We start from the raw sequence: 16,565 nt of genomic DNA on the forward strand, positions 1-16,565 counted from the left end.
CTGTATACTTTTTTTAAACTACATTTTGATAATTCATTTCCTAACAGAACATGTTTGAATTATAACCTCAATGCTCTCAAATAATAAAAATTAATGTAACATTCACTCTAAATTTATGTGTGAAAATTTGCCACTCATGGTTGGTGTTCTGAAAGAGTCACCGTCCACCATCTGGTTTCAATTTCATGGTGTCCTTGGTAAAGTATGTTTATTATGAATGTTTCCATTCATGGATTTTAGGATGTTTAATGCACCTGACAGCTGGGGCACGCAGTTTGTTTACTGTGGTCAGTAAGATCTTAACTGAGTAATCAAATGAATTCCTTACCATTACTTGTCTTGTACAGTTAACACCACATATGATTTTTCTCCTGCTTTACATTACCCTGCTCCTTGTTCAGGCTGATCACTAAGATGAACTCTTATATAGTCTAGGTATCCTTCTTGATAAACTTTTTTTTAAACTTTTGATAAATACAGTATTATATAATAAGTCATTTCTATGAACGATAATATTTTTTCAATACTTATTTAACCGATAAACAATTCTGAGTGCCTCAATTTTTTTCTTCAACGAGTTATAGGATGGTTTTGCTTTTTTACATTTAGCACATAGCAGATGTTTTTTGTTTTTATTGGGTGTTTTTCTCAATTTTTAGGATAGTGGAGTTTATGCAGGAAAGTAGGGATGAGGGGGAATGTAATTGGGACACGTCCTAGGTCCTTCTGAGCAGACAGCTCTTGCATGTCCTTGAACGTGTGCACAGCAGTTGTTTTATATAAATAGTACAAAAGAGTATGACTCTATTTATAGCTATGAATCAGTCCAAAATCAGAACCAGAGCAGATCAAACCAAAGGTAATTAAATAACAAAATAGGGCGGATAAACGTATCACAGACCACTTAGTAAGTAACTCAATAAATGGAACAATCAGCAGGAGTGTCTATATATGGCATCCATGATGAGTATGCAGCGACAGCGACCACTAAAGGCGCACTAAGGAATTGGCGCGCGTGACATCAGCGACAAGAAAAGCGCGCCATTCTACCTCAGTTATCGAGCAGCAGATCACAAAACTCGGAAAGGTAACGATTCTAATTTATAAAAATGTATGCGTTTATACAAACATACCTTGGTCATATTAGGCATTTGAGAAATGTAAGCATAACATTCATCCTAAAAGGAAAAGTTAACTCCGGATTTAAACATTTATGTCGTTATTTACGCACCTTCATGACGTTTCAAACCCGTGAATCGTTTTTTGAGGAAACTAAACTAAACTAAAGACGTCACTGACGCCAAAACGACATTGGCTGAGGTAAATATTAGCTGTAATTATAATATTGATAAAATACCAGCAAAACTAGCTGAATTTCACCGTCACCCCTTTTTATCATGGTCTTTGATCCACAGGCACAATTTTTCACCGCATAGATAGCCTACTATATATGGAACAACAAGGATATAGTCTATAAACACAAATCGCTTTTTCTGAAGCACTGGTTTGATAATGGCATCATATTGGACCAGTTATGTAATTTAAATGGTTTTCCTTTTACTTATGGTGAGTTTTTGGCACAGTCTAAGATTCATGTAACACCAGGGGATTATGCCAAAGTTTTTGGGGCTATTTCTCCTGAAGTCTGTATGTTATTTAAACATCAGACACGAATAATCATCCAACAGTGGTCTCTGCCTAATAAAACAAGTTCTTATATACAGTAGGTAACATTTGCTTTTCTCTTAAATCACATAACAGTTCCGTAAGAGCTTCATTTCAACGAGACATTGTGTTTTTGCCTTATGTTTATTCATATTGGAATCGCCTGAGAGACAATATTGTTTGGGAAAAGGTTTGGTTAATACCTATTCAATATTTAATTACAAACAAGGTAAAGTCATTCAAAATTATACACAGGATTTACCCAGCCAGATATTATTTGGTAAAATTAAAATCTGATATTGATTTTTAGTTGCTCCTTTTGTGTCAGTTGCCCTGAAACTGTGGTACTTTTACTTTTTTTATTAATTTAGGGGAGGGTAAAAAAAAGGGTATTGCCCTTTCGTTAAACAATTTTGGCAAAATGTCTGTGATTTTATTGTACAATATATTGACAGTCATTTTGTTTTGGAAATATGTATTATTTGGCATCTTAGAGAACAGTAGAGAAAAGCACAGTCACGTTTACATGATAAATCTTATTTTTTTACATGCAAAATTTCATATTCACTAATGTAAGTTCTCCTGCAAAAAAACTTTTTTTTTTTTTCTTTTAGGAAGGAAATTGAGCATTATATTGATACTATACAATTTTTTATTAAACAAAAGGCAATTAAAACAATGAAAGTTTGTAAACGCTTTAATATTTTTATATAAATCTGTATTAGTATACGGTCCTATAGTGTATAATTGTTTATATCGTGTACATTGTTTGTTATATACAGGTAACTTGTTCTTGTTAATAAAAAAAAAAAAAAAGGTGAATATTACCGTCAAATATCTACCTAAATTGTCTTTTCTCCATACAAATCTTATCAAATGGCTTCAGAAAATGTGAAATATATATACATCATACTGACCTTATGAGATAAAGCTTAGTAGATTAAAGCTTATACACAAAAACGACAACTCAGGATTGTGGAATACTAAGAATTGTAAAATGCAATGTGTGTGTGTGTGTGTGTGTGTGTGTGTGTGTGTGTGTGTGTGTGTGTGAGAATTTAATTCTCAGGACTCAGGAGCTGCTGGGAGAAGAATTGTGTTTTAATGACTGAAAGGTTGATTGGAGGTCCCAGAGTGTCCACTAGATGGTGAAAGATCCTTTAGGTAAGTTTTCACCTTCAGACAGTCTTGTCTGTTGGCCAATAACCTGAAACCAGTCAAGATATTTAGCACCCTGGACATGTTTCATTCATTTAATTTCAAAGCAGTGCTTCAGGGGATTGATAGCAAGAGAATGCAATATTTACAGCTTCTTAATTCAATTTCAGATGAGGCATTTCTACTTGAGTTCCATTCAGGTCTAATGCATGCAATTTTGTCAGTCTACACCTGTTTTGAGGCTGTGAAGTCCATGTTTTGGGTCCAAAATACATGCTTGAAAAGTGTTTCTAAAGGATGTGGAGTGAAAATGGCATGCATCATCCAGTTTTTTTTTTTTTTTTTTTTTACACCTATAGAAATTACATGTATAATTCATGTTTTGTCTGAATTGAGTGTAATATATCTTAACCTCAGCATAAAAGATTAACATACGAAGCTTGTAGCTCAAACAGCACGCAGTAGCTGAATTATTTTTAAATGAAAATTTACAGCCTGTTGCTTAGCAACTGGAAAACCAGCCCTTCATACCTGCCAAGTTTGGCAAGTTTTCACTGCAATGACTAAATTAATTAATTTAGAGTAATGATAAGCACTTGTTGGCCTTGCACAGCTCCCAGGGCATCTTCTGCAATCAATAACAACATAATTGAGTAAAACCCCATTATCTTTCTAAATAACTTTATCTACTTTGCACACAGGGGTCTAGGGTGATTGTGGCTGGCTTAATAGTTAATTGAAAGTGTGTCCAATTAGAATTAGTGTGCTAAATGACATTTGAGTTACAATTTCCAGGAGGACATCTTATTTCATTAACGGATTCAGATGGGACTTATGTCATTTTTGTTGATATAAATTGACATTCACACAATTCACAAATCACAATATATTATGTATATAATTAAGGGGAGAAGTTAAAGTGAGGATCAAACCTGATGCTGCTACCACAGTGACCATTCTGAATGGTTTCCAGGATCAAATCTCTTTATTGATTTAATTTAGTTTTTAGTTTTTATGATGGAAAGCCAGCAGGCAGTACTTGAAACTCCAACTGTTTATATTTCACCCAGAAAGTTGGCAAAAACATCTAAATCCATAATGACGATGCATCCACTAATGACGATGGCCACTGTGGTAGCAGCATCAGTGCAGTGTGAAAACTAGCTTGAAAAACACTGTCAGTATATATGCTTGATGAATATACAAGCTTCCTTTTCATGTTATTGAAGTCCTCCACCCCACCCATGATTTGAGAAAGGAGTAAAAGTAGGGAAGACAACAACAGCAGTTGTACACTGGACAATCGTTTTTTCTTTATTTTTTTGTTTCAGTTCATAATATCTGTTTGTTGGGGTTTTTCTTTTTTTCATTTTTCATTTCAACTTAAAATTTTGACACACTTATAAAAGACAGCATCTGCATAGAGTTCTCATCTTAAAGATCCATGGAGAAAAGAGGGAGGGAGAGAGAGAGAGATTGTAAGAGAAGGGAGGAAGATAGCAAAGGGTTTTAGGGGAGGAGAGGGATACTGGTACGCCACACTAACCAAACAGAACAGCAAACAGTATTATAAGAGAGAGGGGGAGAGAGGGACAGTTATGTTGTTTGTTTGTATCTTTTTCCTTTTTTTTTTTTTTTACAATACAGTACACACATACACACACAGAAAATAAAAGACAGAAGTTTCAATTCCAGTCAAAGTTGCAGAAATCGATTTAATTTCTTCCTTCCCATCCTTGGTGCCCATCTCATTGTGGTTTCTGCCCTGAATGGACTTTCAGCGAGAAATAACGGCTGGAACCACGGTTAGTGGCTGTTGTTTCCCTCAACTCCCAAAATAATATTGAAGTCAGCGTTCTTCAGTGCTTTCAAATGCATGTATGAGAAAGCCCTTTTCTTTGTATTGCACAGACGAGTGTTTTTCTGTTTGCTTTGAGCATTATTGTTTTCCTACTGTACTTTTAAAGATAACTTCCAAATCCCAAGAACTGCGCTCTTCATATAAGAGCAGAGCTCATCCCGCATTACCTTTAACTAGAGCATTTGAGTTTCAGCCATGCTACAGTCTACACACGCAAGGTTTTCTAACCGACACTGATTATGAAAGCGTCCAAACACGTACCACGAAATGCACAAAAATGCCACTAATTGTTCTAAATTTGCCATTGCCAAGTGGTAGACCTCTGCAAAGAAAAGCATTCAAGGTGCCTGGAAGCTACAGATGGTGTGCATTTGACCTTTAGACCTATTGATGGTGTACATGGAGGGAAGCACTTTTTTCCCTCAGAGTTGAACCGGTAATGGCTCTCTGAGGTAACACAACGTATTGTTTTGAATCTGATGGTAAAGCATTGTTCCTTTTCTTCGGTATAGAGCACCCTTGACATCACTGACAGCGTCGGATGCTGCTTTAAGACAAGCGAGCAAGCGGTCAACAGCAAATCGCTGCGACCAGGGCAAAGAACAAGAAAATCAATCAACCTCACAACTTTGACAGGAACTATTTTAGTAGTTTTATACATGGACATGCAAGTCATTTTTTCTCTCTTTGAAATATTTACAATAATTACAAGACAAAGGTTCAGTTCAGATTGACAAAATCGCGAGCATTCAATAGCACTACTAATATAACACAACTTCTCGGGATTCTTTAAATCATCGCAGTTATATAATTCATCACATTTGATAATGGTATTATTCAATTATGTCATCCTTATCCAGTCATCTTCCTGTTCTAATTAGAATAGTGTTTTCATCACATCATTACAGGCCATTCTCTGTAATTGATGATCATTTTGCTGAAATCACAGTTTGAGCACCATCTCCACAAGCCGTTTCCTCATTCTAAATCTAACACTGAAACAAGAATACTGGTATAAAGTTTAATGGGAATATACATCAAAGGAATGACACAAAAGGGGATGAAATTAAGGAGGATCATGGCTAGGGCTGTTGAGAAAAATCACGATCGCAGGTCTTGGGCGCTCATTAGCCTTGGACCGAGAAGTCGTATCAATTAATGTAAAAGTCTTCGCTAAAGCACATGTGGAAACTAAGCGAGCATTACAGTCTACAAAGCAGTCTACATAGCAGCAGACGGCTTCGTCGATCATGGCGGAAGCGTTCTAGCTTTGTGTTTCGCCATTCACTCGCCATCTGAATTGAGCTTAAGGGTTTTTTTATTCACCTGCAGTGATGAGGCACTCAACAACCCCAACCAAAAAGACTATTAAGCAGTTAAGCTCTAAAAGGTACATTGTTTGTTTTTTTATATATATATAATAGTTTGTAATTTTCACTCATTTACAAAATGCCTTCTCAATGTGCTGTGCCAGTGCTGTCTGGTCATATCAGTGTCTGTGTGACAAACATCCAAAAACAGTGTTGAAAAAATGAAAATAAGACAACTGAGAAAACTTTCATCCAGATCTGTGCCCATGTCAGTATACAGTTTTTTTATTTTTTATTTCATTTTCTTTTAACCAGAGCTGATCTAATGTCTACGTCTAATGTATTGCCAGCACAGAGGAAGCAATGCAAGTGAGTTGAACAAGGGGAAAATGGTAACATAAACAGCATCATTGAGGGGAGCAAGAAAAAAACAACATACAGTACACAAAACATTTGAACATCATTGGGGGATATTTGTTTTGTACGTAGCTGTTTTTGGAGAAAGTGCTTTAAAATGAACAAGCTTGTGTAGTATACATTATACATATTATTCAGAATGAATAGAAACAGATAAATAAACCTTTATAACGAGAACCTTGTCGCTGAAAGCGATGGAATTGAAAACAGTCAATGTATACGCAAGAGAGTTCACAAGATTTACGGGCAGGGTGGACTACACAATACAGTCGACTGTAACATTGTGCTCTGTACTCGCATAATGCTTTGGCTTTTTAGTCTTATTACTTTTCATAACATTTGAATGAAGTCGGCACAGAACTGGAGCGCTAGAGCTGCATACCATAGACCTGCAGACCAGAGAAGCCCCTTGCGACTGAGGGCTCCAACAGCAGACGAGCACACACACACACACACACTCACAACCATACACACACACACAAATGCTCATGCTCACATATACAGCAACGTGTACGTAAAAAAGGAAAAAATGCCAAAGGGACAGGGCACGCATACATGGCCTTTTGAGTTGCGCAATTTGACACCGCAGCACACGACTCACAATAAAGAATAGTCTTACGAAAGAATTCACATCATCACCAGTTAAGCACAACAATCAAGTTCGGGAAAACATCAGAGGGAAGGAAAAATGAACAAGATGCGCAAAAATGATTAGTACCCAGAGTGTTCCAGAGGGTGAGGAGGGGGGGCAAATACGTCGTTTTACACTACGGATGTGGTTTAGGAATAAAATACCCGACAACAAACAGATTTTTGTATTCATGTGCACATCCACAGGGAACACATTCATGGGGACCACAGTAAACTCCAGCATCGTCAGGGTCATGATGAAATAGGCAGCAGAACTAGTAAATGAAGTCAATCCCCCCCATCCAACCCTTAGAGAGTCATAATAAATAATCATAAATTAACAAAACAAACATACTTACAAAACGGAAAACGGTACAAACCAAAAAATGTGGCGGCATAAGACATTGTTTTCTTTGATTGTAAAGTGCACACATGATCGAGAGCCATGCAAACTAACAAAGCGAAAGTTGCATGCGTTAACAAATAAGGGCCTTCCAGCTATATCGTCTACTAAAAAACAACACCGACATACATATTTACCTCATTTTACCATACATGTAAGTGATTCGACACTAAATACACAGAAGTTTCAAAGAAAACATGCTGGACATTACTGGAATGATTAAAGCAAAATAGTCCCGGCCCTCTGCCTCAGGCTTTGTAAAAAGTGTACAGTATTTATCCCCAGAATCATTCCTGTTCCCTACTACTTTGCTTTGGGTAGGTAAAGGGGTGTCGGGACGGGGTGGGGGGGCTCCTGTTATATATTCTATGATAAGCAGTACATGGAAAATGAAGTCCGTATTGAGAAAAGGAGTGCACTTTCAGAGTTGGTACTTGTCATGAACGTTATGAACATAAGGTGTTCTAAGTGCAACGAATCTGAATCAAGCCAAGAGGGATTCTTCATCAAAAGAAAAAAAAAACAGAGCTAAAGTTTGGTTTTAAATTTTAGCCCTTGAATTAAAAACAAGCAGTACATAATTAACCAATCTGGCACTTTCTGTCCGCAAAGAAAGGATGCAACGAATTCATGATGCAGCTGTTTGATTTGTGTTTCTGAAAAAAAAAAAAAAAAAAATTCTTTGGACAAAATCAAAGCGTCCTATTCTAAGCTAGAGTTATCATAACAAGATGCCATCTCACCGGGCCTTAAGAGCTAAATTTAAGTTATTTCATATGAAGTTTGTGTAAATGTCTTTCTATTTATTCGCTGCATAATAAGTGTCCTGACCAGCCGTACAAGTTTCTTCAATTGAACTGAAGAATGCATCTACAGGTAAATATTTCATCAGATAGCTCATCTGCACTGCACCTACTCCCAATGTTTCAGATATGTAGAATTTAACAATAAGGATCTAAAAGTGTCTATCACGTCCCCGTAGTTAATTTTATTACTCTCTCTTCATAAACTAGCACCAAGGTAAAACATCAAGCAAACTCCCAAAACGATCCTTCAAAACCAAAACGTTCCTTTTCAAGCCCATCCTTTATATTATAATGTAAAATATATATGCAATTATTGAAACAAGGCAAATAAAAAAGCGCAAAACTAATGTAAAATAAGGAAAATTCATTTCAGCAGACCTAGCCACCCTCCAAAAGATAATATTTAGGCTAGGCGTTGCTTCAAGTATTAACTTTTCTCAAAATGTTCCTTATAATAAATCTTCTTTCCGAATCTTTTCATGAATTAATTCAAAAAGCAGGGGCAAATCACTATCAAAACTGCATAGTTCAACAGTTTGCGCAATGCCACCCTATTTATCCCAGTGTAGCTTTCGAAACGTGTTAAAATGAAATGTCTGTTCCCCCGCTGCCTAAAGCAAATGAAGTAAAATCAAAATCATCTTCATGTACAAGCTTGGTGATATCACTTCCACTCACAATTCGAAATGTGTGCTTCTTAGTTCTTATATTCTTTGTTAGTTTATGGTTGCCCACAGTTTATGTATTAAGACTTGCTTTTAAACTACAGCACTTCATCGGTAATGAGCTAATAATGTAACGATGAGAGATTTCATCTGAATGCAAGCAACCACTCTGAACGTTAGGCCATTGAAATCGGACTAGAACTACTGTCTATAACATCTATGCAGTCGGTTGGTTAGTATTCGTAATGCTAGTTTGGTTTGCCAAACACCATGTTCTGCCGTAACGGAAAACAAATTAGCAGTTGCTGGCACTGTCCTGGAGGCCCCCCCAAAAATGAAAGCAACGCTAAAAAAATAAAATAAAAACAAAAATGGATTTTTATTCCTTTTCAGGTAGTAACCCATGTGCTGCTTTATGTTCAATACATTTGCATGTACAGTTTGTAAATATTATGTTGTATTTGAACCCACTTTTGTATATATTTAAATCAGCTAGTACGTAACATCTCCTTTATTTATTTATTTTTTTAGATTTTTGAATATTCGATTTTTACCCTACCCAACCCCCGTTTTATGACAGTTTCCTTATCTCGTGTTTAAGTGGATAAAACACTCAGCTTTCCAAGTGTTTGTCTCTCTTCATATCGTTTAGAAGCCCAGGGTTCCTCCGATAGTGGACGCCAAAACCACTCCCAAAATTACACAGCAGATGATGATCATGATCTTCTTCTGCAAAGGGCGAAAAAGGGAAAAAGGAGAGAAAGAAAGAAAGAAAGATGTGTAAACAAATGAAACCACAATTCATTTTTCTCATCTAGCTACTCTGTTGCGATAGTCAGCTAAAATAAGTAGCATCACCTCATCTTAACCACACTTTAAATCATTAAATGAAGCCATTAACAATTAAACCATTACCAGAGTAAATCATTAAATCAATTAAAAGTTAATTAAATTATTGATGAAAGGACCCACTCTGAGATGTAGCCCCTTTGATGTAGCCTACATTTGAGAAGGTGGTGATTAGATATTGCGTAACTTTAAAGGCTAAATACACTACTAACATCATACTGAACTCTGGAATCTCCACAAGAAACTGCGCATGTACTGAATGTCATGGAGGGATGCTGCAAATATTATATTGTGCCAAGAGACTTGTGCCAAACTAAATTAACTAAATGGAAGTACTTGGTTGGGCATGCAGACAGAAAACCACATAAGTTTGAAGCAAGGAAACATCTACTTAAGTTTTATTTTTTCTGGTGACCATCTAACTGACATGTAACTGACATCAATGTTTTTATTTTGTTTTTATGGGCCGATTTGGGGTGAATAACAGGTTATACCAACAACAAAAAAAAGTAACTACAAACTTGACAAACACAAAATAGTCATAATTTTAAAACTTAGAACATGGTCTTTACAATACATATGGACTACTCTTAACATATGCTTTTGAGAAATTAAATAATACCATACTGTAATCAGTCAAACAGTACTCTTGGATGCAGCCAGCTAGCTTGACAGAAATATTCATTTTCAATCATTATCGACATTTAGTGCCAATCAGATTAGCCCTGCAGTTTCTGCCTAGTGAATTATGACCCCTTGTATTGCAAGTTAATAACCTGCAAATAATTGCAGATCGATCAATTATCCATTGAAGCTTGTTTTTCACCACTTTTTTTCTTGCAAGTGTAAGTTTATATCACACAATGAATATTTTTTTCCTCAGTTCAGATGTGTGAGACATAAACTCAGAATTATGTTTCTGGAAAGAATTCTGTGAAAAAAAGCCAGAATCACAAGATTCAAACTCAGAATTGTGAAAAAAAAACTTCGAATTATGAGAAACAAAATCCAAATTGTGAGATATTAACTCTTAAAAATTTTTAAAAATTAAAAAAAACTATTAAAAAAAGTACCAATTTTGAAAGAAAAAGTCGCATTTGTGTGTTTTAGTTTTTACTCCATGGCGGAAAGAGGCTTCCATAATTAACCATTCTAATCTATTAACACTTTACAATAAGACTTAATTTGTTGAAATTAGTTATTAACACTAGATAAAAGGATTAACCTATTAAGTTTCACCAGCAGTTCACTATTAGCAAATATCTATGGGGCCGGTAAGAATCTAACCACCCTATTTCTGCAGTTTGACTCATCAGAAAGCTCAGAAGTAAGTGGCATAACACCAAGAGTCTGCAGTTCTTAGACCAGCACTGCAATGGCTGTTAGCCAGCAAAACTGCAGCAAAAAATCTAGGAACAGACGGCATCTGTTGAAGAACCAATGAGTGCCAAAGGAGCAATATAGTTTTTCTCTGGATGGTTTAAATGGTTTAGGAATAATTTTAAAATGCTCTTCTATTACTCGTTTTTGTGCATGACAGCTTATGACTGCATTCTCTAGAAAGGCACTGAGAGCATGAGTCATTGTACAAAAAGAGCATAATACTTAAAGACGTCAGGTGTAACAGCTGACGGTGTTTTACCTTGCGTGCCTGACTCTGGTATTTGACAGCCTTCTTGGTGTCAGAAACTGCTCTCTCTACATAGTCCACAGAGTGTTCCACGTTATACTCAATTCTGTCAATCATCTCTCCCTGTGAATGACAAAAAAAGCCACTTCAAACAAACGTCTTTAGGCACACAATAGGCACACATTTACGATCACTGTATGCAATGCACAAATCACACAAAGACTGTTTCCTGTTAGACATACTAGTTGTCTAGTTTAAGTGTTGCAAGGTAAGATCCCTTAAATTCTTTGTGCTTCGTGCAGCCTGATTTCCAAACCCTCAAGCAGTGATGCTCGAATGCCCTTAACCCCAGACTGATCCACAGGGACTGTGTCGTGTAAATAATTTCACCTGTTCTTGGTCGTGGAGGAAGAAATAAATTGCTATCTGTGAATTACATTTGAAAGTCAGCATCACTTTGCAGCGCAGTGCACTTCAAGGACGTGTTTTTGTCTAGCCAGTGTTCACAAACAGAATTTAAAAATGGTGTATAAATATCTATCAATGGTGTATCTTTTTTTTTTAGCCTGAGAGATGAGGCATTTATAAATAGTAGGGAAATGAGCTGCATGAATAAAAAACATTGAACATGCAAGCAGTGTAGTGCTATTTATAATTTAAACTAAAACTATTAAAATCGTTTTCAAAAATTAAAATGCTTCATTTTCAAAATCATTTCATGTTTAATTAGCAAAAATTATTTAGCTTAATTTGATGTATTAAAACGTAAAGATAAGGAATAAAAAAAAAACTAATAAAAATGGTGGAAAAGGCAAAAAAAAACACAAATCTACTTTTGTGTTCCACCAAAAAAAAAGAAAAAAGTTTTTCATACCTGTAGTAAAGAAAAAAATAAATAGAAAAAGTAGATGTAACTTAAAAAAATTAACAAATTGAAATATTTAATTGGCAACATTTGAAATGGTTTTATGTGAAGATCATTTGAAGCACTAAAACTAAAATAAGAATTAAAGATAAGGAAAAATAAATTAAAAAATTTTTTTTAGAAAAGCAAATAAAATTACTATAAGCACATACAATTGATATAAGTTTAAAGAAAATAAAAATGAAAACTGAAAATATAAATTCTACATATTAACAAACAAAACTATAGTGATATAGAAAGGCTGCACACAGTGACATATGGATCTGTAAATAATGACAGAATTTTTATTTTGGGTGGACTGTTTAAGTAAGTTCTTCTGGTATTGGCCATGATAATGTGAATATAACAAGAAAATATCAAATCAACCCTCATTTGTATGCCACTTTAACAGCCTTTTGGACTTTCGTGAAGCTATAACACTGCTAACATTTGTTTCTTCCTCCTCCTGTTATTTTTGCTGTGGTGAAAGGTGTAATTTTCTGTGTTGTACCTGACTCTCCACCAGCATGGCCATGTCCACAAACATGTCGTGCAGCTCACGGATGCTGTTCTCCAACTTTATGATCTCAGTGTGTCGAGTCTCAATCTCATTCAGTGCCTGCTTGGTCATCTGGGAGTCCATTTTGATCTGTTACATGGAAAACACAAGAAAACATGGCAGGAGGTCAAGAGCAAGTTACTATTATTAAACATACATTTGTACAGAATTTATTCCTAAAATGGCAAATGGTGTCTTTACACAGACTGTATAATGCTGCTCAGAGGTGCCATGAATGCATTTACACAGCAATTCCAACAGTATACCTGATACTAGGGGCTGAGGTGGGTCTGAGCGGACATAATTCAGACTGGTTTTGATGCAGCATTGCATCTTTACACAATCAAGGTGTAAAGACTGTAGGCTAGGTTATAAGGAAATAATTGAATATGCTTCAGATGGAAACCAATGTGGACATCTGCGCTCCTAAAAATAAAGGTACCTAAAGTGGGTTTTTGCAGTGATTGCATATAGGAGAACCATTTTTAGTTCCCCAAAGAACCTTTCAGTCAACAGTTTTGAAAAGAACCATTTGTTCTTAGTGTGAAGAACATTTTAATGATCTAAGAACCTTCTGTGGAATGAAAAGGTTCCGTGGATATTAAAATGCGCTTTCGGACCTAAGGAACCTTTCGGTAGTTCCTAGAACTATTGGCAGAAGATCACACTTTTTGGCTCGTTCGCACCGCAGGAACTAGGAATGTGTTTAGTACTAGGAACTCGACTTGGGGGAACTAATTTACCTTCTACTGCAGAGTAGGGTCTAAAACATTTCTATAGGAACTATCAGTGCATACGAAACACTGGCTACTCTGCATTTTTAAAAAGCCATGTAAACATATTTACTCCATAGAAAAACAGCGATAACGGCATTTACCTGTTGTCTGCAGGGTGTGTTCTTTTCTCAGCCTCGATGATAACACTACAAGTTGTCATAGGAGATTTAGTCAGATTTTCGTGCTCTTTTTATCGCATAAATTGTGTTTACATTCCATCTCCTTTATCACGAAACCCACAACAAACATCAAAAACAGTTAGAATGCGGCATCCTCCATTCACTAGTTGTTGACGTTTGTAAATGCCGCGAATAAATTCGTCACTATCCTCCACTTCAGAGTTCCTGCGGCGGGTGCGAAAGAACCTTTATTTTTTTTAATAGTGTGTGAAGTCCACAAGGCAGTAGTGGCTGTACTAGAAATCACCCATTTTTCTTCCATGGAAACGCAAGTCATAGTAAAATTATTTTGTAAAGGATCAGTGGCTATTAAACTTACATCATCAGTGAAGATAGCAAGCTTCCCGCTCTCCAGCATGTCTTCCAGCTCCTCATTGGTAGTTGTTCTGCCAGCTGATTAAAGATATTTAAAGAACATGGTATCAGTTTGTGGCGTACCAGGTCATTTTGATGAGCACTGGAACTGTTAATATGTTTACTGATTAAAATGTATATCTTGAATGCACTATCACTTAACTTGTGTTTAAAAAGTAAAAACATGTTCCAGCAATGTGGAGGCTGTTTCTCAGCTTGTGTTTGTGCGCGTGGGTTGCATGCATGCCAGAACTCACTAATTTCCAGTTGTCTCTGAATGCGGTCCTTGCAGCGGTCCCTGTATTTGGACTGCGTGGTGTTGTACTCCGTCATCACCTCCACAAACTTGCGTGACAGCGTGGAATGCTGTGGGATAAAGGTAGACATGTGGAGGTGTCAGGGATGTGGAAGTGTAACATCGCGACGTGAATGCACTTGCTGACAGTAGGCGGCTCTTGCCGGGCAGAAATCGGGCCTTGCTTTTGCTGTAGTTTGAGAGATTGCCACGCTTGTTCTGTTTCTGGACAGAAGATGGCGCTGAGGAGGGTGTTTGGCAAAGCTGCTCAGTGGGAGGGCAGAGGTCACAGGAAGTGTGCCTGTCTCTGAACACCCTGAAGGTCAGATTGACTGCTAATTTGCTGAATATTGCTTGCTGATATAACTAGTTTACATAACATAAAAACTTCTACAGTTTTTAATATTTCTTGAGCACTTCCTATTATACATTATTCCCATATGAAAGACACACTGACACTTTTTATGAATATATTAATTCTTTTTATTAATTTAATATTCCTTTAACTCTTATTATTTTGATTGCTTAATATTAAACATTCTACTTGTAGATAATATTACTTTTTTATATTTAACATTTTTATTTTTATTTTGCAATTTACTATTAAAGTAAGTGTGTGTGTATGTATGTATTTATATATATATATATATATATATATAAATCACATTGGAATTTTAAAATAGAAATAATTTATAAATAGTAATGTGTGTGTATACACACTTAATTATATATAAATATATGTAATATTATGTAAATAAATAAAAATGTTAAGGTTATATATTTGTATGTTTTTTATAATAAAGTGTTTTATTATTTTAAATTTATTATGGTGGTAATGTAATTTTTTGAATAGTGAAATTAATTAAATGCTTTACGAATGGAAGATACTTTAACTTGATTAATTATTTTCTGTATCATTTACAAAATCACATGTACTTTAATTTTACTAGAATATTTATGTTTTAGTATTTCTAAATAATTTTTACTGAAATATCTCTGTTTTTATAATGCACTGAACTGTAAGCTGTTGACGTGTGAAACACAATTTCATTTCTTTGCAACATATAGAAATGACAAATAAAGCATCTATCTCTATATTATAAAAAATAGAATTGAATTTAATCATGCAAAAGTTGTAATGTTGCTTGACAAAGAAAAACTAAACTGACAAATAAATCAGTTCATCCATGTCAAGTTTCTTAACTTGTTAGGGATATGTTTTAGTCTGTATTTTTCACATGACTTTAATAGACTGTTGATTATCATTAGAAGAATAAAAATACACTGGTGTTTTTAATTACTTTCATACCTGTGTCTTGCGGATCCGCAAATCTGCAGATGATCTGTTCAACCCCTCCTCTTGCTCGATACTTTGTTCGATTGCTGGAGAATGGAGAAATAAACGCAATGTAATGAATTATTCTATTAAAATGTGCTTTAGCCATAGCCTCCTGAACACAGCCTATAGATTGACATTTCAAACAGCAGCTGTCACTCCGGTTACCTGGCTACAACAGTTACTGAGGTGGCACAGCAACTACATCACGATCAAATCCACCCATGACACTAAAGTAATTGGCGGACCGAGCTGTAACAATGGAAGTGCATACACACTAGGTGTCAGACAAAGTGGTCCCAGAGTAATAACAAGTCTCTTAATCTCAGAAGAACAATAGATCTCACTGTCCACTTCAGCAAACAATGGGATTCACACTCCATTCAGTTCTAATGGAGCCCTGGACACCATCAGCGAGAGTGTGGATGAAGTTGCTTCATAAGGACCTTCACTGTTGGTTACTTGCATGTAGAAATTAAAAAAACAAACAAAACAAATCCCATTTATTTATTTATTGTTTGTTTGTTAAATATTAGATGTATATTATATATGAATATAATAATTATTATTACATACGTAACAAATATAAATATAATAACAATTATTTATTAAATAATAGTAATAAAAATATATAAGAAACTGTATAACCCTAACCCCTCACCCTATATGTGTATATTTAATAAATGTAATATATATATATATATATATATATATATATAAAATGCTATATTTAATATCTCATGAATCATAACAAATAAAATGAAATAT

General features: G+C 35.4%; 1 protein-coding gene across 1 annotated transcript in view; it reads right to left on the reverse strand.

Moving 5' to 3' along the window:
- Window positions 1-4,114: 4,114 nt before the first annotated feature.
- Window positions 4,115-16,565, reverse strand: part of stx1b (syntaxin 1B) — a 44,008-nt gene continuing 31,557 nt past the window's right edge. The window contains exons 5-10 of the mRNA XM_042745631.1: window positions 15,771-15,844; window positions 14,424-14,532; window positions 14,132-14,205; window positions 12,810-12,947; window positions 11,407-11,517; window positions 4,115-9,644 (exon numbers count right to left, since the gene is read on the reverse strand). Coding sequence (XP_042601565.1) covers window positions 9,564-9,644; window positions 11,407-11,517; window positions 12,810-12,947; window positions 14,132-14,205; window positions 14,424-14,532; window positions 15,771-15,844 — 587 coding nt within the window. The 3' untranslated portion in view covers window positions 4,115-9,563. The remainder of the gene's footprint in view (window positions 9,645-11,406; window positions 11,518-12,809; window positions 12,948-14,131; window positions 14,206-14,423; window positions 14,533-15,770; window positions 15,845-16,565) is intronic.

The sequence above is a fragment of the Cyprinus carpio genome, chromosome B19, assembly GCF_018340385.1.
Source record: "Cyprinus carpio isolate SPL01 chromosome B19, ASM1834038v1, whole genome shotgun sequence".
Lineage (NCBI taxonomy): Eukaryota > Metazoa > Chordata > Actinopteri > Cypriniformes > Cyprinidae > Cyprinus > Cyprinus carpio.